This window comes from Nelumbo lutea, chromosome 1, assembly GCF_056320005.1.
Source record: "Nelumbo lutea isolate HS-2025 chromosome 1, American lotus-T2T, whole genome shotgun sequence".
Taxonomy (NCBI): Eukaryota; Viridiplantae; Streptophyta; class Magnoliopsida; order Proteales; family Nelumbonaceae; genus Nelumbo; species Nelumbo lutea.
The window spans coordinates 143,036,115-143,059,477 of record NC_142684.1 but is presented as its reverse complement, the minus strand read 5'-3'; the positions used below and the strand labels follow the sequence as shown (position 1 = coordinate 143,059,477).

The 23,363-nt window shown below is 40.2% G+C and overlaps 2 protein-coding genes and 1 long non-coding RNA gene across 3 annotated transcripts in view; 1 reads left to right on the top strand and 2 right to left on the bottom strand.

Moving 5' to 3' along the window:
- The first annotated feature begins 4,416 nt into the window (after positions 1-4,416).
- Positions 4,417-13,293, top strand: LOC148878052 (phosphoinositide binding protein). Its single transcript, XM_088948227.1, has 3 exons — positions 4,417-4,690; positions 5,387-5,555; positions 9,391-13,293. Exons 1-3 carry the CDS (start codon positions 4,577-4,579, stop codon positions 13,068-13,070), a joined length of 3,963 nt encoding a protein of 1,320 aa, XP_088804353.1. The 5' UTR covers positions 4,417-4,576; the 3' UTR covers positions 13,071-13,293.
- Positions 13,294-13,890: 597 nt separating this feature from the next.
- On the bottom strand, positions 13,891-14,190 carry LOC148878051 (uncharacterized). Its single transcript, XR_016100282.1, has 2 exons — positions 14,136-14,190; positions 13,891-14,033 (listed from the first exon to the last, which is right to left on the bottom strand). It is a non-coding gene; the product is annotated as an uncharacterized LOC148878051 (long non-coding RNA).
- Positions 14,191-14,486: 296 nt separating this feature from the next.
- Positions 14,487-23,363, bottom strand: part of LOC148878050 (organelle RRM domain-containing protein 2, mitochondrial-like) — a 34,559-nt gene continuing 25,682 nt past the window's right edge. The window contains exon 4 of the mRNA XM_088948247.1: positions 14,487-14,973. Within this exon, the coding sequence (XP_088804373.1) occupies positions 14,914-14,973 (60 nt within the window). The 3' untranslated portion in view covers positions 14,487-14,913. The remainder of the gene's footprint in view (positions 14,974-23,363) is intronic.

Genomic DNA, 23,363 nt, shown 5'->3' with positions numbered 1-23,363 from the left:
AGAGGTGTTTATTGAGAAAACGGTACTACATTGGTATGCTATTTTCTCTAAAATCATTTTTTTTGGGATCATTGCTATTGCCACCAGGGATTTCCCAATGCCACATTAGCAAATTATTACTAGCAATAGTACAAAAATGAGAAAATACCAAAAAGGATATTTTCTCAAATCACACATTTCTCGAATTTCAAGACATGGTCTGAGAAAATATTTTTCTGGAAAAAAATGTGTACCTAAACATCTTGTATGGTCTGAAAAAATGGATTTCATATATGGCACTATTTTTCCAAGAAAACAACATCAGTTCCAAACACTAACTTAGGGTCCGTTTGTTTTGTAAGAATAGGGGTCCAGAATTGGAATCAGAATGATTCTGGCGTTTGGTTGGGCGGAATCGGAATCCGATTCCCATTTCAAGTGGAATGGCAATCCCCCATTTTCGGGAATGGCAATTCTTGGCCCACCCCACCCCACCCCCCGAGAATTGGAATCTCATTCCCGCTCTTTCACATAGAAAAACCAAAACGACAAAAAAAACCCCTCAAACCTCTCCCAACCCGATTTCAACTATCTAACCCTCACTCCTCTCTCTCTTCGTCTCTCATTACTTCCTCATTTAGCAGCTGGAGTTCGAAGTAGTGATCTGAATTTCAGAACCAAAACTCCGGCGACGGTGAGAACAAGGTAAATCACCATTTATTTTTTTCTCTCCTATTTCCTATTCTTCTTCTTCCTCTCTTTCTCTCTCTAACACACTTTTCTTTTTCATTTCTCCCCAGTTTTTTCGTTGCAAACTTGATTAGACCACAACAAGGTTTGTTTCTTTCTTCCACTTGTTTCTGCTCACCCTAAGGTTTGCTCCTTTTATGCCATATATCAACCGGGAGACTCTATATGAGATGCTGGTAACCTGATTCATGAAAATCCAATTGTGGTTGACTTCTTTGGTAATTATTCTTTATATCTAAAAATATCTTTTTAAGCCTTCTCAATGATTAATGCAACACCGATCAGAAGTAGTTGGCTATCATCTTATATTTTTCTATTTAATTAGCTTTTCATTCACATTTTTATGGATTTTCTCTTTTCTTTTATCAAGTCCTCTGCTTTCACATTTTCTATTTAATGGCCTTCTTGTGGTTTTCTCTTTTTATAGCCCTTTGTCAATACCTGATTTTTGTTTGGTCCGTCGCTTGAACCTCTAATTCATCCCAAATTCTCAATCAGACCCATTCAACCTTTGCGAAACATCCAAAAACCTGAATTTCACCCTGAAAGCCCTTAGATTCGTTGTTAAACCTACCTGATACCTATCTGATGCCCTTGATTGACTCCCACTTACATCTCAACCATTAGATCAGACACAACCACCAGACTCAGAACCTCCCAAAATACATACCCATGAAATTTTAGCTTGAAATTCCTCCATTTACCCTTTCATCAAACAAAGATTCCATTTCAACCTTTATCGTTAGTCTAAACACTCAAAACCCAAATTCCCTTGACCTTGACACATCTGAACCAATGATCAAATCACACCATTAAATTCCGGATATATCTAAACACCTTTCCATAAAGTTTCAACCCCATATTCCTCCATTTTCCCTTTTATCAAACCAAGATTCCGTCCTAAAACATCCCATTGACCCAAATTCCTATGATCTTGACCCTCTAAGACTGATCAAACCTCACCATCAGATTCCAAACACCCCCAAATACCCACCTGTGAAATTTTAGCCCAAAACACCTCCATTTACCATCAATCATACCTAAATTCCATTTCAAGGCTCCAAATTGACCAGATTCCAAGTCCGCCTGATCCGAGCCTAGTTGGTCCAATCCAACCTTACCAATCACATCAGACTACCTAAAAACCCTACTTTGTAAAGTTTCACCCAAAACAAACATTGTTTATCCCTCGATCACACAAACATTATGTTTTAAGCCCCTAGATTAACTAAATCAAGCCCTTTCCAAATCTTTTCGATCTAAGACCATTTGGCCCAATCTAACCCCAATAATCAACTCAGAATGTCCTAAAACCCCACTCTGTAAAAATTTCATCCAAAAATACTCTTATTTACCCTTTCATCTAAAAGATTCTATTTCGGTCAATCTCGCTAGCTTACTCATGCAAAACCCTTCTAGCATTCAAACCCATCTCAACCTTCATTTTTTTTTTTAACCTGAAACCACTCACCATTGGATCAGAACCCCAATTCAACCCATTAGATCCGGTTTGACCCAGTTGTTTAAAATTACCAAAATACCCCAATGTTCTCCAAAATTATAAAATTACCCCCAAACTACACAAGATGCCTCACACCAGCCTCACACGTACATCTTACCATGCATTGGGAGAGACCACTCTTAAGGGATTTCTCGAAGGTGATTTTCACTGTCTTCTCCCTTCGAACGAAGAAACTAGCGACGACAATTTCTCCCCCTCCCGGCCATTCATTCTTCATCTCTCTCTCTCTCTCTCTCTCTCTCTCTCTCTCTCTCTCCATCTATCTCTCTCTCTTTTTCTTCCCATTTTTTCCTTCCTCTCCTACCTTCGACCAGCCCTGTTCATCATCTTTTCCAAGAACATTGAACTCCTAACAATGGTACTACCCCAACATTCTTACACAACTCCAACGTATATCTGATATCTCAACCATCATTCGATTTCATTTTCTTCTTGTACCATCTTTCCTCTTCACCCCATCATTCAAGGCTTTCTGTAAACAATACACGAAAGCTATGTTCTCGGTCCTCATCACCGATTAACCCGAAACATTAGCAACGGTGGAAATCCAACCGTTCCATCCTTCCTTTCCGTTTCGAAGGAGATTTATAACTAAGGGGATCGTCCTCTCCCAAAAAACTTTCGGTCGCAAACCGTTTCACCACCATTGATCGAGAAAACAGTTTGAAGCTGCGCTAACTAAAATCACCCGTTTACATTGTCCTCCATCTGGCCAAAATCAGCCCAGGTAAGTCCTGCTTGCGTCATTTATAGCAGATAAGGGCAACTTTTGGGCCCTAATATCAATAAAAGTAATACTTTCAAAAAATTTTCAAAAATAGGTTAACTTTTAAAAAATAATACGAATTAAGGGCAAAAACACTATTCATCATCTTCCTCTTGCAATCCATTCATCAGTGCCACCGTCTGCCGCCTTCAGCAACGCCTCCGCCTATCTCCACCCACCTCCGCCTCCAACAACGTTGTCGGAGGTGGGCGGAGGCAAAGGTGACAACGACACTGGTGGGAGGAGGTGGCGGCATTGGGTAGAGGAATGACCACCAACGCCGCTACCGCCACCGCCGTCTCTGCCTCCGCCCACCTCCGACAATGTTGTTGGAGGTGGAGGTGGAGGTGGGTGGAGAGAGGCGAAAGCGTTGTCGGAGGCGGCGATGAACGACAGTGCTGATGAATGGATTGCAAGAGGAAAAAGATGAACAATATTTTTGCCCTTAATTTATATTATTTTTAAAAAGTTAACCTATTTTTTAAATTTTTTTTAAATATTACTTTTATTGAATTTAGGGCCCTAGAGTTGCCCTTGTTATAATCCTTATATATATATATATATATATATATATCATTTCTTCTCCTAATTTCTTGCCATGAAGTAATAGGCATTGGGTTGGCTCTCGGAGCAACGAAGAAGCTCCCTGCCGAACCGGGGGCAGGTCAGCCCGTCGGGCTACTCGGCCATGAAAAGGCATGTTTGATTTTGGTATGCCGGATCCGATCCAATCTGGACTCATCATACCTAACAAAAATCAATGTTGTCGTCACGGTCAATGTGCAAACGTGAACTGAATGCTAGGGCTGTTCACGGGTTGGGTTGGGTCGGTTTACTGCAGTTTTTCCAACCGACCCAACCTGGTCGGGTTACCTGACATAGAAACCGAAACCGACCCAATGTTAAGCAAAACTGACCTGGTCGGTTTGAGTCGGGTTGGGTTGGTTTGGGTCAGTTTTGGTTCTAAGTTCATTCCTGTGATAAAATCTTGTTTATCTTAAAAACAATCATAAATTGAACATCATTTCAGCCATCTCATATGATAAAATTTAAATGAAAAGTTAATCACAAAGTTGTTCATTAATCACTATTCACTAATCCAAAGTTTCTTGCAACCATTCAAAAACTAGGTGGCCTAATGGGCTTTGAAATTTCATGTTTGAACTAGGAACTAAGTTGGTTTGATTCGGGTCAATTCTGGTTTTCTTGTGTGAAAACCGAAACCAACCCGAATCATCGGTTTAAGAATTTGCACAACCTGAAACCGATCCGTGCTGATGACAACCCGGTCGACTCGGATTGGGTCGGTCCGGTTTGGTCGGTTTGGTTATGAACAGCCCTACTGAATGCCAAGCCAAATGATCGAGTCATTTAAGAGGCCCGTGACGGCAAAGCCCGTGATGATAGCATTCACCCAAAAAGAGAAAGGAAAGGAAGACGAAACCGACGAACCTCACAAAAGGATCTTAGGTTTCTGTATCTTCGCTTTTCAATTTCTCTTTGATCGTTTCTTTCAATTTCTATATTTTCTTCCCGGATTTTTCTCTCCGTAAAAGAAGATGTTGGAGAAGATCGGATTGCCGGCGAAGCCATCGCTTCGAGGAAATAATTGGGTGGTCGACGCATCTCACTGTCAGGGATGTTCTTCTCAGTTTACATTCATTAATCGAAAGGTTTGACTTCTCTCTTCTTTAATTTGATGACCCTGTTTGAATTTTCTGTAATTTCTCATATTTTTCTTCGAAATCGGTGTTGCAAAAATTTTCTTCCCCCATTGATAAGATGGATTATGATTTTGCTTTTACGTATTGTATCCTATTTTCGTTTTCTTTTGTAAATTGTTCATTCATATTGATTGTACAGACATTTTAAGTTTCTTACTGTCAATCTTCGACAAACTCGTTTTACGTTTGACTTTTAAAGGTAGCATTGGTATCAATTAGTGTGAATTAGGAGTGCTTTTACTTTTTAATGTTTACTGAGAGAAACTAGAATTGTTTATACACTATATCATGTGGAGTTATTAAGAAACAAAACAAAGTTTAATTTATTCTTCTGGGAGCCCAATTGGATCTATTAGTGCATAGATGCTATGGGGACTACTAAATTCTACTCAAAAAGTGGCTAGCGGCAGATAGAAAGATGACACTATATGACATGATTCACTGCAACATTTACTATTGGGTTTGGGGTTGATCTAGAAACTACATGATATTCCTTAACCTTCAAGGCTTCAAGTCATTCCTCAACCTTTGAAATGAATAGTTCTATCAACATGGTAGTAGAGGGATTGCTAATTTATTTTAAGGTTCTTTTCCAGTATTCTTCCTCTTTCTTTCTTATAGATATTCCTTGCTTTGGAGTTTCAGCATCATTGCCGGAGATGTGGGGGCTTGTTCTGCAACAGTTGTACGCAACAGAGAATGGTCCTACGTGGTCAAGGTGATTCACCAGTTCGGATATGTGATCCTTGTAAAAAACTTGAGGAGGCCGCACGATTTGAGATGCGGCATGGGCAGAGGAGCAGAACTGCAAAAGGTCTATTTCAGTAATTCTAGTATTTAGTATAGTTAAGTTAGACATGTAGAAGATTATTACCTCTATTCCAATTATTTGGGCACTTCTTGGTTTCAGTTTGAAGTTCCCATCACTATGTTACAATCCATGTCCTTTTATTATTTATTTATTTTTTCATGTCTTTGATTTTTTAGCTTGTTAAGTGGAATGAATGTTTGTTGCTTATTGTTGTGTTCTTTTTCATCTTTTAGATTTTGTTTCCATCTTTTCATGAGGGAAAGTGATTGAACTATTGGACCTGCTGGTGCTACAAAATTTCTACTTCTTCACTCTTTTCTTTTAACTGATCATTTTACCCTACCACATGTTTTTCCCAAATTTTTAATGACATCTTTTTTTTTCTATTCTTGAAGCCAAATTGTACAGGAACATTTTTCCTATACTGTACCCTTTCCTTATAGGCATTTTCTAGCCATGCCTTGTAGAAATGCATTTTTACATGATAAATAAAATCAACTTAAAGTATCTTCAGTTCAAACTAAAACTGACTTTGATGAACTTGAACTACTACTGTTTTTTTCTTCTTTTGATAAAGGTGAAGAATTGTATCAAGTAAAGTACTGTTGGGTTAAGTATATAATTACTGAACTAATCTTACTATTAGCTTTAATTAAAATTGTATGCACAGTGCTATTGTCAGCAGCATATATTCCTGGCTAGGTGTCAACTAATTTGGTTTGCAACTAATAGATGGCTATACAAAAAGTATATGTGTTTTAAATATTAAAAAGGGGAAAAAGGTGAGGGATCAACTGTTAAGGCTTTCTATCAAAAACATGAATAGTTGAGGTTGAGATGTAGGTATTAGGTAAGATTCTTCAAAGTTTGGTAAAACAGGTTAAGGAATCACCCTAAAACTGGGTAACGGCACAAAATAAAGGCTTTTAATTGACTGTTAGTGCGGAGACAGGCCCCTGGAAAACTCTTATCTAAGCCTTTTTAATATTGCAGAAAACAAGGAGGCCCCACTGTGCCTGATTGTTCTTTGTATACCAATTATTGTATGGTCCCCCAAGTTTAGAAGGAGTCTTTACCATTGGGAGATCGGGCAATTAGAGGAGTTGCTCTGTCAGATCCAAAATCACCAGCTGAACACCAATGTTGAGGACAACAGAGTCAGAGGTAGGATAAATCTGGATGCTTCTCAGTTAAATCTATGACCAGTCATCACACACATGCTTCTAGCTTCTCCTATAGATCTGTTTGAGCTTGTAAAGTTCCATTTAAAGTGGCTTTTCTAGTTTGGATAGCTGCTCTTGGCAAATGTCTAACCAAAGACAAGCTCATCCGAAGGGGTATAAACCTTCCATCCAGAAGCTGTTCCTTATGCAATATTTGACCTGGAGACTGCTGACCATGTCTCTCTGCAATGTCCTATAAGCAGTAAAGTTTCGGCTCATTTTCTTAGTAGTCTTTAGTTGAGCTGGGCCTTCCCAAATGTTTGTTGACTGTGGTCTTTTGAGATTAATTTGAGAGGAGAGTAGTTCCAGGATGTTTTATATATTTATGTGATCCTCAGGCTGTAATAGATTTAATTACTTTAAGAGTTTCTAGTAGGATATTTAGAGCAGTGTTATGGTAAGGCAATCGCTAGTTGTTTTAGCCTCTCTAGGTTTTTTTTTTTTTGTGGCTTCGTAAGGCTACATGATGGGGGGTATCCCATCCCCCATACCCCCAACCCCCAACCCCCCAACCCTGGTGGCAGTGGGATTTAATCCCAAGTCTCTGCTACAACTAGCCAGGAGAATTTACCAACTGAGCCACCATCAGTTTGTGATTTGTCCTCTTTAGTCAGTGCAATAACTAGTTGGTGCCTACTGCCTAGATGATGGCTAGTCAATGAAAAAAATAGGTTTGAAATTTAAGATATTGTTGCAATCTCAGAAATAAGTCCATATAGATACAAACATGTTCCATATTATTCTAAATAATTAGAGATGAAAACAAATAAATAAATCTTTAAAATGACTTTGTGGTTGTCTATTCATTAATCATCTAGTTGATCTTATTGATGCTTAATCATACTAGGCAACAACATCATTTGCATTGACCAACTAATTAGTGATACAGTGATCTGGCCCTCAGCTGACTAGTTGACACTTCGATAAGACTGATTTACAGTTTAGGAGTTACAGGAATCTCAGTTGATTCAGTTATTACAAATTGATATTTGATTAAGGAAGCTCACCTTCTTAATTGAAATTAAGAAAATGCCTTCCCCCCTGCCACCCCTCCCCCCAAATAAAAAAGGATTTGATTACCATAAGAGTTACTACTTAGATATTGGCTGTTGAGGTATTTAGGGAAATCTTAGTTGATTCACTTAGTACAAATTGGTTTTGATTCAGGTATCTCACCTTCCTAATTGAAATTGAGGAAATGTCCCCCACTATTTTCAGTGGTTCCTCTAGTGGGTCTTAGAGGATAACAATACTTCATTGGAATGCTAAATTCTTGGCTTCCGGATTGAACACCCTATTCATCTGGGTTTCTTGATTTGCTGATATTGTGGATGGTGCATCAAGAAATCTTGTTCTATATCTTGCTTTGTTATGTGGTTTGTGCAATGATCACCGTTGAGAGATATATTGTATTTGGGTTGTTGGAGGTTACAGGGTATATTTGTAATATTGTTAAATTATGAGGACCTGTATGTGTTTATGGGAGAAAAGGGGCTTATGTGTAGTTCTGATATAATTTGGTCTTTTGCTTATTTAAGCGAGTGGTTGTGTGGGATTAGGGTTGAGTGAGTGAGAGAGAGAGAGAGAGAGAGAGAGAGAGAGAGAGCTGTATCTTGTTTTCATTGTGGATATTTTTCCTCTCCTCCCATGGATGTAGGCTACCAAGTCGAACCACGTTAAATCTTAGCATTCTCTCCATTTCTTCTTATTTTCTCCTTGATTTGCTATTCTGTTTTATGTTACTTGACATGCACCTTGTTATGTTTCTAGGTTGGTGTATATCTTTTGGCTCTTTATGCTTGTATACATGTATGTCTGTATAAGGATCAAATACCAAGGCGGGATACAAATTTTTCATTAAATTGTCCTGAGCAAAAAGATTAAAAAAATGTGATTGATCCATCACATAGAAAAAGAAATGAAAGGATAAAAGTACATCAATTGAATAGAAATGGTTTTGGTAATGTATACAAATATGATAGCAATGATAAGGAATTTGCAGAAATTAGGTTGCAAGTCATTAGTTCAAAAACCATCACTTTCTGTTAAAATAATACTTGACCTGGTTTTAGAAACCTTAAAATTTTTATGTCCTACTGAATTCAATTAAGCCTCATTCCTAATTGAGGATTCCTACATAAAACCTACTCTGTGATTCTACTTTAAGTGAAATAATCTTCTACCAACATATCACAAATAGGTTTCTTTGATTTTCCCCTGTGATTCCTAATTGAGAATTCCTACATAAAACCTACTCTGTAATTAAGCCTCATGGAGTTTTTTCTCATAGGTTTCTTTGTTGCCTTTAGGGCTTAGAAAACCTTAAAAGTTCAACATAAAAAAGATAAAGAACCTAGTATTTTCTAAGTATGTCTTTATGTTCTTTGTGTGTAATGTTGGAATGTATTAGTTCTTTATGCGCATCTGTACAGTAATGACCTTAAACTTTTTTGTTTCCCTTCTGTCCCCTTTATTTTAAATAGTAATTTCATTATAAATCGTAAAGTGTTACTTATGCATCCTTGCACACAGTCATGCATCAAGCGGGATAAACTCGGGTTTTCAAATGGAAATGGATCAACATCTAATTGTTCTCTTCTGCATCCTTGATTTAGGTAGATCAAAACTGACATCAAAGCACGAGGAGGAAGTTCTAAATCAAATTCTTGGGAGTGACAGGAAGGAGACCTCTTTAGGACATATTTCCACCTTTGACATGGTCTCCAATCTTCAAAGGGCTACAAGCAGTGCATCTTGTTCAAATATAAATGAAGAATCTATTGCCCAAGATGGAGAACAAGACATGCATAGGTGTGTCACTGTGGACATGCAAAATCCTGCTCCAAGTGAGATGGGAAGCACAAGTCCAGAAGAGTTGCGTCAGCAAGCACTGGAAGAGAAAAAGAAGTACAGAATTCTCAAGGGAGAAGGAAAACCTGATGAAGCCTTAAGGGCCTTTAAGAGAGGAAAGGATCTTGAGAGGCAGGCTTTAGCTTTAGAAGCTGCATTAAGAAAGACCCGCAAAAAGGCTTCTTCTATTAGTCTGGCTGACATCCAGAATGTAAAAGATGGCCTAAAAGAATCAGGTCAAAAGAGTAAACGATCTCATACAATGCTTAAAGAAGAAAAAGGTGACCTTGTTGCTGAATTGAAGGAATTGGGATGGTCTGACATGGATCTTCATGAAGCTGGTAAAAAGAAAGAAAAAATCAGTTTGGAGAGTGAACTGTCTAGCCTTCTTGGAGAAATCCCTCAAAATTCTAAAGGCAAGGGAAATGGGAACATTGATAGGAGCCAGGTTCTTGCTCATAAGAAAAAGGCTCTCATTTTTAAGCGGGAAGGGAATCTTGCAGAGGCCAAGGAAGAGCTAAAGAAAGCCAAGGTTCTAGAACAGCAACTTGAGGAACAGGATTTCTTGGCTGAGGCCGAAGACTCAGATGATGAGCTAGCTTCTCTGATCCATAGTATGGATGACGATAAACAAGATGGATTTTCAATTGGATATGAGCAGGACCCAGGTTTTAACTTTGAGAACTTCATTGATGTTGCTGATGATCTTGGTCTTGATGGTAATTTTGAAGTTACAGATGAGGATATGGATGACCCAGAGATAACTGGGGCCCTAAAATCATTGGGTTGGACTGAAGAATCTTCTCACCCAGAGAACATTATGTCCCAATCTGTTTCAATGGACAGGGAAGCATTATTAAATGAAATCCTTTCTCTGAAAAGAGAGGCTCTAAACCAAAAACGAGCAGGTAATACTGTGGAAGCAATGGAACAACTAAAGAAAGCTAAGTTACTTGAAAGAGATTTTGAGATGTTGCAGTCTCAGGCAGACATCTCTGCATCTCTTTCTTTGAAGCAAAAGGTTCAAGCCTCACAGACTATTGAAAATTCATCTATCTCGATTAAAGTGGATAATGGAACTGTTGGGTTATCGAAAATTATGGATTCTGAATTCCCCAAGAAAAGTAAGCTAATGATTCAGAAAGAGCTTTTGGGTCTGAAAAAGAAGGCTCTTGCTTTGAGGAGGGAAGGGAGATTGGATGAGGCAGAAGAAGAATTGAAGAAAGGAAAGGTCCTTGAGCATCAATTGGAAGAGATGGAGAGTGCTTCTAAACTGAAGGCCACAAGAGCGAACATTGGTAGGAGGGAATCAGAATCAACATACAAACATCCAGACGTGTTTACAGCTCCTGCATTGGGAGTTGAAGGAGATGAAGTGGATGTGACAGACCAGGACATGCACGATCCTGCATTGCTCTCTATGCTTCAGAATTTGGGTTGGAACAATGAAGATGTTGATGCTGTAAGTTTGCAATCAGGTCCTTGTCATGGTGTTACATTGTCTGAACATGCCACTGAAACTGCTGCAACCCAAACCCCTCCTAAAGTCGTGGCATCAAGAAAAACTAAAGCTGAAATTCAAAGGGAACTCCTAGGCTTGAAAAGGAGGGCCCTTGCTTTGAGACGCCAAGGAGAGGCTGAGGAGGCTGAGGAAGTGTTGAGAATGGCGAAGGTATTAGAAGCACAACTTGCAGATATGGAAGTTCCACTTAATACTCTTAATCCACAATTGAAGCAAGCAAATACATACCTTGTCCAGAAAAATGAAACCACTAATCCTCCTTCAACAAGTTCTGCTGGGCAAGAAGATGAAGAGGTTGTAACAGAAGAAGATATGAATGATCCAACACTTCTCTCTGTTCTAAAGAGTTTGGGCTGGAGGGATGAAGATGTTGAACTTCTTAACAAGCCAACAAGACCTTCTAAACATCTCAATGAACAAGATACTGATTCATCTGTGATCAAACTCTCTTCTGAAGTCCCAGTTGTGTCATCAAGAAGAAGCAAAGCTGAAATCCAAAGGGAACTCCTAGGTTTGAAAAGGAAGGCCCTTGCCCTTAGACGACAAGGAGAGAATGAAGAGGCTGAGGAAATCCTGAGGACAGCAAAGGCATTAGAAGACCAAATGAAAGAGTTGGAAGTCCCAAAGCAAGATCTTCTGCCAGATTCTACCAAGGGACTGAATTACCCTGTGGTTTTGATTGCCCAAGAGGAAAATGGAAATATAACAGCTGTGGGAGAAGTAAGTAAAGTAGCAGCTGAGTCAACGGAGGGTTCAAAGGATAAAGTAGCTAAATTGCAAATTAACTTGGGTTGGAAGGACAGTAACACAGAAAAACCTCCTCCAGGTAGTTCTGCCAGACATGTCTCTGAAACTTCATGGTCCATCAGGGATCAGACTCCATTAATAGAAGTTGGCTACTCTGATGACAAGAGAAAAGTGGAAAACGTGTCCTTTCCCCAGTCAAGTCAGTCTGCGAACCTGATTGATTTGTTGACTGGAGATGACTGGAGACGTTCCCAATTATCTATTGAAGAATCACAAAATAAAGGAAACATCACTTCTGATATGTCTAGTGTACCCACACCGCCAGGAACCTTTAGGAGCACAAAAATGGAAATGGGCAGTAAAGAGGCAATTATTTCTGAGAATAGTGGAAAAACAGTTCTTATAATCAATAATGGACTTAAGAATGAAGTCAATTCTGCACCACAATCTGTTTCTCATGACAATAAAAACTCTTTGCAGCAAGACATATTGGCTCATAAAAGAAAGGCTGTTGCTTTGAAGAGAGAGGGAAAATTGGCAGAAGCTAGAGAGGAATTGCGGCAGGCAAAGCTCTTGGAGAAGGGTCTAAATGAAATCTCTCAATCCGATGCATCCATCTCTACTTCAGATCATACTTCTGTTGGGCAAGAAGTTCGTAGAACAGAAAGTCAGGCTCCAAAACCAATGTCAGGTCGAGATCGTTTCAAGTTGCAACAGGAGTCCCTTGCGCACAAACGACAGGCTCTGAAGCTGCGGAGGGAGGGTCGTACAGAAGAAGCAGAAGCTGAATTTGAGTTGGCTAAGGCACTTGAGATGCAGCTTGGAGAGATGTCAGGGAATGACACCGGAAATACTGGCAAATCTGTCAATGAAGAAAAAATGGAAGATTTGAGTGTTGAGGATTTTCTTGATCCACAACTTCTGTCTGCCTTGAAAGCAATTGGGTTGCAGGATGCTGACATTGTCTCTCGAGACTCAGTAAAATCAGAAGTTGCTAAACCAACTACTGCTAAGAGAGAAAACTCCAGTCAAGAGAGAAGTCAACTAGAAGAGCGCATCAAGGAGGAGAAGGTGAAGGCGCTCGGACTAAAAAGGGCAGGGAAGCAAGCGGAGGCCTTGGAGGCACTTAGGACGGCCAAACAACTTGAGAAGAAACTCAATTCATTGCCTTCGTAGTGAAGCAGACCTTAGAATACCATATTCTGAGCCACAACTATCATAAGTTCGTATAATTTCAAACCAATATTGGAAGTGGACATGTATGTCATATATTATGACATTCATGCCTTTTAAGCAATGTTTTAAAAAACGACCTGGAACTGAAACCGTTTTGGCCGTTGGTTTCTGGGTTGATGGTTCAACCGTCTGGTTCAAATAGACAGCCCATTCTGACAATAAATTAAAATTTTAAAAATAATTAAAATTTAAAAATGGCCAAAACTGTTGAACGGGTCATGGTTTGATCACCTGCGCCGATGGGTCATTGACAGATTCAACAATTTTTGGCCAGGAACCCGGTTTGGGGTAAAATGGAACTGGTTGCCTGGATGGTTCCAAGGCCAAACAGTCCCACCGTCTGTCAACGGCGGTTTGAAAACCATGCTTTTAAGGCTTTTCCCAAATTGTAAAAGAAATATTGATCAGTAAATGTTTCTCTTGTAAGCAAGGTTCAAACTTCAAAATATCAATATGTATTGACCGATACACATTGTTCCAGGAGATTCCCAATACGTCCCTACAGGGATTGTATCGGGTCAGACCATGGTTCAGAGGGTAGTTAGGGCTTAAACCAACCCTTTTGAAAAAAATAACTAAAACATAAAAAACACCGACACATACCAATAACGCTACCTTGCTTGTAAGTTTCAATTTCCACATCAAAGCTTCTTGTTTCATTTGCTTCATATTTTTCAATTATTTTATTACGGTGCCTCTTAGGCTGTTACCATGAGTTTCGGTGGCTCAAACAAGACAAAATTGTAATTCTGTTGAACTCTTTAGCTCAAGGCGCCTTCCTCCCAAATTTTATTGAAGAATCTCTTGCAACAGATTCTACACGACTCCACCATAATTTCGATTGATGAATGAATTCGCCCCAAGGGCTTTCAAAAATCAAAACAATGGACAAAAAGAATCACTCTGCATGAAGCATTTCAGTTACTAGGGAGGCCTGATAAAGGCCAAAGCAAATGATGCCTAGCAACTGATCTGTTGGCCCACAAAAGATAGTTGATTGCTTACCGGAGTCATCAGTCACGTAAGTCCCTGGTCCACAAAAGATAGTTGATTGCTTACCGGAGTCATCAGTCACGTAAGTCCCTGGTCCACAAAAGATAGAAGAGGGCTAAAAGCCCAAACAAATGCAATCGAAAAAGAACAGGAACAAAGAGAAGAAAAGGAAATTCAAGAAACTTCAAGTATTGAACCCAGGTACCTAGCGACCTTATTAACTATCCATTGTCCTTAATTTATCATTACGAAACTTTCGAGCCCTTGGAAGTGGGGATTCACTTTAAGATAAAACGGAAATCGGCAGGCATAGGAAGGAAAATGGCCAACGCTTCAGGAATTATAATCCATATAGAAAGAGACTAACAAAGAAATAATATTGGAATTTATTATGATTCCGGTTTCGCACATGGCGTGCAACGTTATTAAGTTGTAAACCCAGAATTCCCAAGGACGTTAACAAGTAACAAGCAACATTATTCTGCACTCTCTAGCAACAATAGATTTTAGCCATTGTCTCATTATCCACCCATTTTGATGTTCCCGTGTTTCATAGTTCAATAATCAATCAGCTCAGTACTCAATGTGACCTAATCTTTTGCCAAGTACTGTGGATCATCAAAGCTCTCTTGAGGCAAAATAGAGAACTAGGATTGCCGATCCAAAAGAACAAAAAACCCACGAGAGCGAGAGAGAGAGAGAGATAGGATTTATAAACAGTACTGCCAAACTGAATCGTTTCAAACTTTCAATACATCGGTCGCTCAGATGGGGCTCCATTATCCTCAGATCATGCCGGTGGTGTTCTTGGTCTTGCATACTCAGCAAAGATAACCCACCCATCGAGAAACTACAACCAAGACAAAAATTAGAGGACCATCAATAAATATAAAATCAATTACAAAAGAGGATACGTATTAGTAAAATAATTAAAAAAAATTAGGGTTTCAGGACCAGGTGGTCAAACCTTTTTATAAGTAACCAGATAAATACTAGTAAAAGGAAAGAATAATTTATATTGAAGAACAGGAAGAATCAGCGGGAGGATAAAGAAAGCCCAAATAACTCTAGATGTTGATTTTGCATTAACACAGAGATGTCTGAAAACTTCTTGCAGCAGCAGCATCCTTCAGGATAGTGGTGGCAACTGGGCAGGTTGGGTTTGGTTTGGTTTGGGTTGAGCTTCAACCCAATTCATCTAACCCACCAACCCATTAATAACCCAGTTTGATAAAGTTAAATGTGTTAGGTTCAACCCAAACCCGCCTTGATCCAATCCAACTCACCCAACCCATTAATCTTATGGAGAAGTACGGACAGGTCCAATGCAGAATTATAAACATTCAAAATGTCAAAACCCCCCACTCTACACACCAATGCCCGCCCGTGAATTGGCATCAATTCCGAGCTGGCACCCACCCCAACTGTACTTTGGGCCTAAAAATTCTGACCCTGGGCTGAACTGCCATTCTCCCTTAATCTTATAACAAATAAGTTGGTCATGGCTTGATGGTAATAGTGTGATTATTCTCTACACAAGTGAAGATCCAAATCACATTACATGCATATTATTTTTACGAGAATAAAAAGCAATTAAGCACATGGACCCATTTGACTATGTCCAGGTTTCGGGTTTGGCCAAACCACTTAGGTTCAAATCGGTCAAACCAACTTGAACCATCCGGATCCAGGTTGTGTTGGTTTGGTACAGACTTGCCCAAATTGTGTTAGGTCCAGACAGGACCAGGTTGAACTGACCCGGGTCGGTCCGAATTGTTTGGATCCAAGTTGGTACGGATCTGGTTAGTCTAGATTACTAGGTTGTTTGGGTTGATTCAGGTTGGGTATAGTTGGGACATTTGCACTAGAATCAAATCGGACCAAATTGGGCCATTTGACTGAATTTGGATTTATGTCGATTTGGGTGAACTATGTTGGCTCAAGCCAAAACTAATTTTAGTCGATAATTAATAGAAAATTAACGTACTAATTTTAAATTATTTCACACATGAAGAAAATTAAAGGAAATGGCTAAGGAATTCACACTTGTATCATTAACGGTCAACCCAATGGATATCCACAACCCATTTAAATTGACCCAATGGGTCATAACCCATTTCCAACCCGCTAAGTAAATGGGCAGGTTGGGTGGGTTGGATGGGTTCAACAGGTTTGGTGAGAAATTGCCACCTCTACTTCAGACACAGAAGGACGAGCGGTAAGTTTTGTCAAAGTTTCAAGCTACGTTTTATCGAAGCTTCTGAATATAGGTGATTTCCTTAAGTCTGGATCTCCTACCCACGTTTGTCGTGGCCACACATGGAGAACATCTCATCCTCTGCATAGTATTATGCAGGGGGAGATGTTCCCAATTCATGGAGGATAGTGTATTGTGGGTAGGCGTGGGCAGAGTTCTCGTGGGCAGGAGATCCGGAGTCGATTTCCTGGGGGTGTCAATGAAGGGTCTAGAACGAGTGACAAGGGAATATCCAGTGGCAATTGAGAGAAAAGTTTTGGAGGAAAAAGGGAGAAGAGGGCACAAAACAGACAATTAACTGTTTAGGCTGGCTTGGGGCTTGAATGAGAAGGCCGGTAGTGTGAGTCGGGGTAAGAAGACGGGTAAGGAGTGGTGAAATGGTAAAAGGGCCATGGATGTGAAGCTTTATATATCAAGCTTAGTTTCATTAGTGGTGTATATATGGAGTCGTTTAAATTAGCGTCTTGGAATATAAGGGGCCTAAATTCAGGTTGTAGGAGGGTGGTTACCAATGCGTTTTTGAAAAAATGGAATCCGGGTATTCTGTGTCTTCAGGAAACAAAGATGGAGAAGATAAATCAGACAGTAGTGAGAAGTATATAGGGGTGCAGCTGTGATTGGGCAGCTTTACCTACAGAAGGAATTGTTGCGGGGATCCTGGTGGTATGGGATTCGGAGGTAATATCAGTCAAAGACAAAATTATAGGGCAGTTTCCAGTTTTACTGTTACTGCATTCATAGGACAGGGACTGGGAGTGGGTCTTGACAGTGACATATGGGCCTAACAAAGAGAGGTTGAGAAACTCTTTTTGGGAGGAATTAGATGATACAAGAAGGAAATGGAGGTATCCTTGGGGTATAGGTGGGGATTTTAATGCGATCAGATTCTCCTATGAGAAGAAGGGTCAGAGAGAAAATAGGAGGGGAATGAGTGGTTTTGTGGAGTTTATGAGGAGGTGGGAGATGGTAGATTTACCGTTGCTGGGGGGGGGGGGGATATACTTGAACAAACAAGCAGGAAGAAGCAACATTGGTTAAACTAGACAGATTTGTGGTGTCTACAGAGTGGGAGGAATATGGCTAAAAGGGAGTTTGACAAATTAGCTTATAAAGAGGAAATTAAGTGGAGCCAAAGGTCAAGGTGTTTGTAGCTGTGAGATGGATATAACGCGAAATTCTTTCACAAAATGGTTAGTGCAAGGAGAGAAAATACAATAAAAAAATTGGAAATTCAGGGGATGGAAATAGAGGAGGAAAGACAGATAAAAACAGAGTGAATTTCTATGAAAACTTGTACAAGGAAGATTGGATATGCAGACCTACATTAGCAGGATTGCATTTTGAAATCCTCTCAGCAGAGCAAGCCAAAGAGTTGGAGAAGCCATTCACAGAAGGTGTGGGAAGTGATGAAGGGCTGTGAGGGAGACAAGGCACCAGGACCTGATGGTTTTACAATGCTTTTTTATAAGAAATGTTGGGAAATCGTGAAGCTTGATGTCCTAAATGTATTAAGAGAGTTTCATGACAGGGGAGCTCTCGAAAGAAGCCTAAACCACATGTTTATCACTCTAATCCCAAAGAAGAAAGGGATAGTAAGGCAGTATGATTCCAGACCAATCAGCCTTGTCAGTAGTTTATATAAGATCCTAGCTAAACTCTTGGCTAACAGAATGGAAAAAGTGATGTCAAAACTGATTGCTGAAGCTCAAGGTTCTTTCATAGGGGTGAGGCTGTTAGTAGATGGGGTCCTCATAGCTAACGAAGTAATAGACTCAAGAAGAAGTGGGTTCGCGCGTTTTCTGTGTAAGGTGGATATGTAGAAGGCTTATGATCATGTAAACTGGAATTTCTTGGACTACATGTTGAAGAGAATGAATTTCAGGGAGAAATGGAGGAATTAGATAAAAGTGTCTTTCTTCTTCCTCTTTCTCAGTTCTTGTGAATGGGAGCTCTTGTGGGAGGTTTAGAAGTTCTAGGGGATTAAGACAGGGGACCCTCTATCTCCCCTCTTGTTCATTTGTGTGGCTGAAGCACCCTACAGGATGGTAGAGGGAGAACGGATGGGAGGACTGTTAGAAGGTTTTAAAGTAGGCAGTGGAGAAGAGGAGGTAACACTACTCCAATTTGCAGATGACACCCTTTTCTTCTGTGATGCAGTTTGGGAGCAAATCTGGAATGTGAAGGCAATCTTGAGATTGTTTGAGGTGGTAACAAGTTTACATATATGTCACTTTACTGTGTTTGCATATAATTTCACTTGTTCTTTTTGAGGATCTTTAGGTGTTGAAGATGGCTGTTACCAGGATTGGAGTCTTGACCTTCTGGTTGCCAGGAAGGTAGGAAGTCGACTATGGTGTGGTCATATTTTGCTAGCTTCTGGAAAACTTAATTTTGCATTTAGAAATTATGGAGGAGAAGTTTGTTCCAGCAACCAGGTGGAAGAAAGTCCTAGCTGTGGAAAAGAAGACTTTTCTGTTGGAAGAACTAGGTGGAGCTTCAGCGGTAAAAATCAGAGAAGAAAAACGATCCATGGTTATCTTATGTAGGGAGGCTTCAAGCTGGCTAAAATGATTCTTCAATAGCACATTATTTGCCATTACAGAGACAGGTTAGAAAGGGGATCTTTGTGTGCTGAAGAAAAAATCCATAGTGGAGAAGAAGAATGATGGGAGAATTCATTCAACTGACTGAAATGTTTGGAAGGGGAAAAGGGCAGATTATTCGTATCCCTGCTGGAAAGGAGAAACAGGGGTGGCTGCAGTTCGCGAAGGCCCTGAATGAGTACAAGCAGAGACTGTGGTTGCTGGAAAGACAGTCAGAAGGTAGGAATGAGCATCGTCCACCTGATTCGAAGACTTCTTCTGAATCTCCTTGTAACGAGGAAAAGATGACAGGAGTTAAAGGTATCTGTGGTAACTCCCTCTGCTCAAAACTGATGGCTGACGGTGGTTTGGAGGAGTGGCGAAGAAGAAAGGTGATTAGAATGGGTAAGAAGGTGGGATAACTGAGAAAGAGTGCTACAGGATGTAGTGGCCTCTGTGCCGACGACAGAAAAGGCATTACTTCGTCCATTTGGGGAAACAGCAGCAACTTTAGATATGGATAGTAAAGCTAAGAATCTAATCAAAGTATCCACAAGAGAGGGAGTAGCGTCAGTGGAAAACTGGAATCCCTCTTGCAACAGGATGGAGGTAGATTATGAGTCCTTTCGTCTGAACATTGTGGGACTGCCCTTTAATCTTTGGACAGAGGAAACATCCCTTCAGATTGCAGCAATATGTGGAGGATTCATTCTGGATGTGGATGTATGATCTTCGAGTGGCCAGCTTGCGGTTAGGGGGATCCAAGCCGGAAAAAATTCCAAGGTTGATCCAAGTTTTCTCAGACGACAGGTGGAGGCAAGTGTGGGTAGCGTCGGAAGTTGAATCGCTCCTTTGGGAGAAAGGGCGAAAGGTTGAAGATGATTACGTGGCAGATAGAAGGCCACGTGGCGAGGAGAAAGAGAGACACGAATGCCAATCTTGGTTTTCCCCCAAAAGAAAATAAAAAGTTGGGCGAAATTAATTCAGGCTCCATTTTCCCAATTTTAGCTGGTTTTTCAAACTGTTTTGAATTTTGAAGGAACAAACCTGTGTCTTACGTGGAAAGCTTTAAAAGGAGAAGGAAGTAAGGCTTCTAAACCGGGGGTGAACCAAACAGTTGGGCCAGTTTGTTTTTCGCCCTCATGTGATAACTTAAATATCATGTGCGGAGTTGTGGGGGAATTGATGGGGTATGATGTTTCCCTAACAGCAAATCCTCTAGGAAATAGCCACATTTACAGTGGGCCAGTTGACCTCCTTCAATGCAAGAAAAACCCAATCCTAGGTGCACAACATTAAAGGAAATGTAGGGGGATGAAGAAGATGGTGGTCGGTGGATAAACTGTGAAGTTTCTGATGAGGATAGCCTTTCTGATGAAGGATCCAGTATAGGAACTGTTGACCAGACTATCCAAGTTTGCTTGGAGGGTGAAGAGAATTTGTGCATCAGTGATCTGTTCGCGGCAGAGAGGGTCAGCAAGACTCAGTTTCAAGAGAGTTTTGTTGTTAAAGCTGTTGAGCAGGTTACGCAGGGGGAGAAAGAATTCTGTGAAAACCTTGGTGCTCAGATGGAAATAATGTTGGAAGGGCAAGTGTAAAATGGTCTTAGCTTAATAAATCATGCTCAGGATCAGCAAGGGCCATCCTGTTTACAGAAAGAGTGTAGACTTCTCTCTGTCGAGCAACAAAAGTCAGACGAGCAGAGGATGATTGTACAGGGGATTGTAGGACTATGAAGGAGTTTCCTCCAAGGGGCACAGAACCAAGAGCTAAAAGTTTATGGTAGCCATGGATCACATTCAACCAGAAAAACCTGATGTCTTGATGGGCAACCATGATCTGAAATAGGGAGATAAGGAACCTGAAAATCCCCCTTCTGTACTTTGTATCCTGGCAATCCCTACAATTCTTGTGTTTTTGGTTTTGCTACTGACTCCTCTTCTAGCTCTCATGCAGATAGCCCAACTCCAATTCTTGCTGTGATAAAGCCCATGGACTTGCCTGGTGGTGTAACAGGGGAAAACATGAGAGATGGAGGTTGTAGCATGGGGGGAGAAAAGGGTAAAGAAAAAATAGAACAGGAGAAGGATGATAAAGTTGTAGTGAATGAAAAGGGAAAGGAATGTAGACCTAAAGAAGGGGTCTCGGTAGAAAGGAGACAAGGGAAAGAGGACCAAGTGGTGAACTTAGCAAAGGATGGGGCTTAATATAGAGAAGGCTAAAGTTGTGAGCTCCCAAATGAAGAAAGGAAGAGGGGGAGGAAAAAGAAAGAAAAAATTGAATGAAGTGGAGAAGCTCATTAATGATGTAGAGGGGGACAAAGAATTTAGTGCTAGGGAAGGAAGAAGAAAAGGAGGTTTATAGGAAGAGGAGTCACAAGGGAATTTTAGACAGCTTAATGAAGATCATCAGTTGGAATGTCAGGGGACTAGGAAGTGCCACAAAGAGGAGGTCAGTTAAGGAGTTGTTGAGGAAGGAAAAACCAGATATTGTGATGGCTCAGGAATCCAAAGTTCAGGAGGTAGATAAGAAGTTGATCAAGAGCTTTTGGGGAGAGAGAAATATTCAGCAGAGCATTGCAGCAGCATGGGGTGGGGTGCTTCAAGGGGAATAATTACAGCCTGGAAGGAGGATTTATTTCAATGTAGTGATGAGCTAGTGGGTAGATTTTCGGTCTCAAAGTTGAAGAATATTCAATTATTCAGGATGGGTTTGAATGGGTTCTCACTAATGTTTATGGTCCAAACTCTTCAGAGAAAGGGATAGAATGTGGGAAGAATTAGCAGATATTCGAAGATTGTGGGAAGGACCTTGGTGTTTAGGAAGAGATTTTAATGTGACTAGTTTTGTGGATGAATCGGTTGGAGGAAGGCAGAGGGTCACTTCACGTATGAGGCATTTTAACAGTTTTATTGAGGCTTTTGAACTAAGAGACTTCCCTCTTGGTCAATCCTGTTTTACATGGTCCAGCCTTAAGGCTAATTCTATTTGTTCTAGGCTGGACAGGTTTTTAATGTCTCTTGATTGGGAAGAACATTGGATGGGCTTGAGGGGAAGAACATTACCCAGGATTACATCAGATCATTGGCCGATTTGTTTATTTCAGAGGTCTTTGGATGGAGGTCCCGCTCCTTTCAGGTTTGCGGACATGTGGCTTACCTATCCAGAATTCAAAGCTAAGGTAAAAGAGTGGTGGGAGTCCCAAGGCTTACAACCTATGTGGGAAGGTCAAAAATTTTTGAAAAAGCTACAGAGGTTAAAAGGGGAAATTAAAGAATGGAACAAAGTGAAGTTTGAGAGAGTGGAAGAGAAAAAAGTTAGTTTAATCTCACAAATTGAGGAGATAGATAGGAAGGAAGTGCAAGGTGTCTTGGAAAACCAAAGCTTACTCTCTTGAGAGAGGAGATAAGTTGGAAGCAGAAGTCTAGGGAGAAGTGAATTAAAGAAGGTGATGGAAATACAACATTCTTCCATGCGTTAGAAAATGGCAGGAAAAGAAAGCGCTCAATCTCTTCTTTATTGGTGGAAGGTACCGAGATCACAGATCAAGGTGGCATTGCTAAGGCCTTTGCTGACCATTTCAGATTAATTTATCGTAGGCCAATTAATGAGAGGTGGTCACTTGATGGACTTGATTGAGAGTTTTTGGAAGAAAATCAAGTGGAATTGTTGGAGAAAGTTTTGAGGAAAGTAAAATTAAGGAAGCAATTTTCTCCATGGATAGATCTAAGGTTCCGGGACCAGATGGGTTCACTATGGCATTTTATCAAGACTGTTGGGAGACAATCAAAGATGATTTGATCATAGTGCTTAGGGAACAACAGAAAGGGGAGAATTAGTCCAATGATGAATTCAACCTTTTTAGCCTTGATCCCAAAGAAGAAAGGTGACACCCAGCTAGGTGATTTCAGGCCTATAAGCTTAGTGACTAGTATCTATATTTGCCAAGGTACTTTCTCTGAGACTTAAAAAGGTCCACCCCTCAATCATTTCTCAGTTCCAAGGGGCCTTTACTCAAGACAAACACATAGTTGATCAAATCTTAATTTTAAATGAATGTGTGGAGGGTCAAAAAAGGTTAAAGAGAAAGGGAGTGGCAATTAAATTGGACTTGGAGAAAGCCTATGATCTAGTGGATTGGGAATTCTTGATTAATATCATGAAGAGGTGTAGTTTTGGGAATGTATGGTGTAAATGGATTAGAGGTTGTTTGCAAACAAGTCACTTTTCTATTTTAGTAAATGGATCGGCAGTTGATTTCATTGAAGGCTTACAATGTCTTAGACAAAGTGATCCACTCTCTCCCTTACTATTTACTTTGGTGGCCGAGGTATTAAGTAAGTTGATTTTAAAGGCTAATTCCTTGCAATTTGCAGATAGAGTTTTGGTCTCTCACTTGCA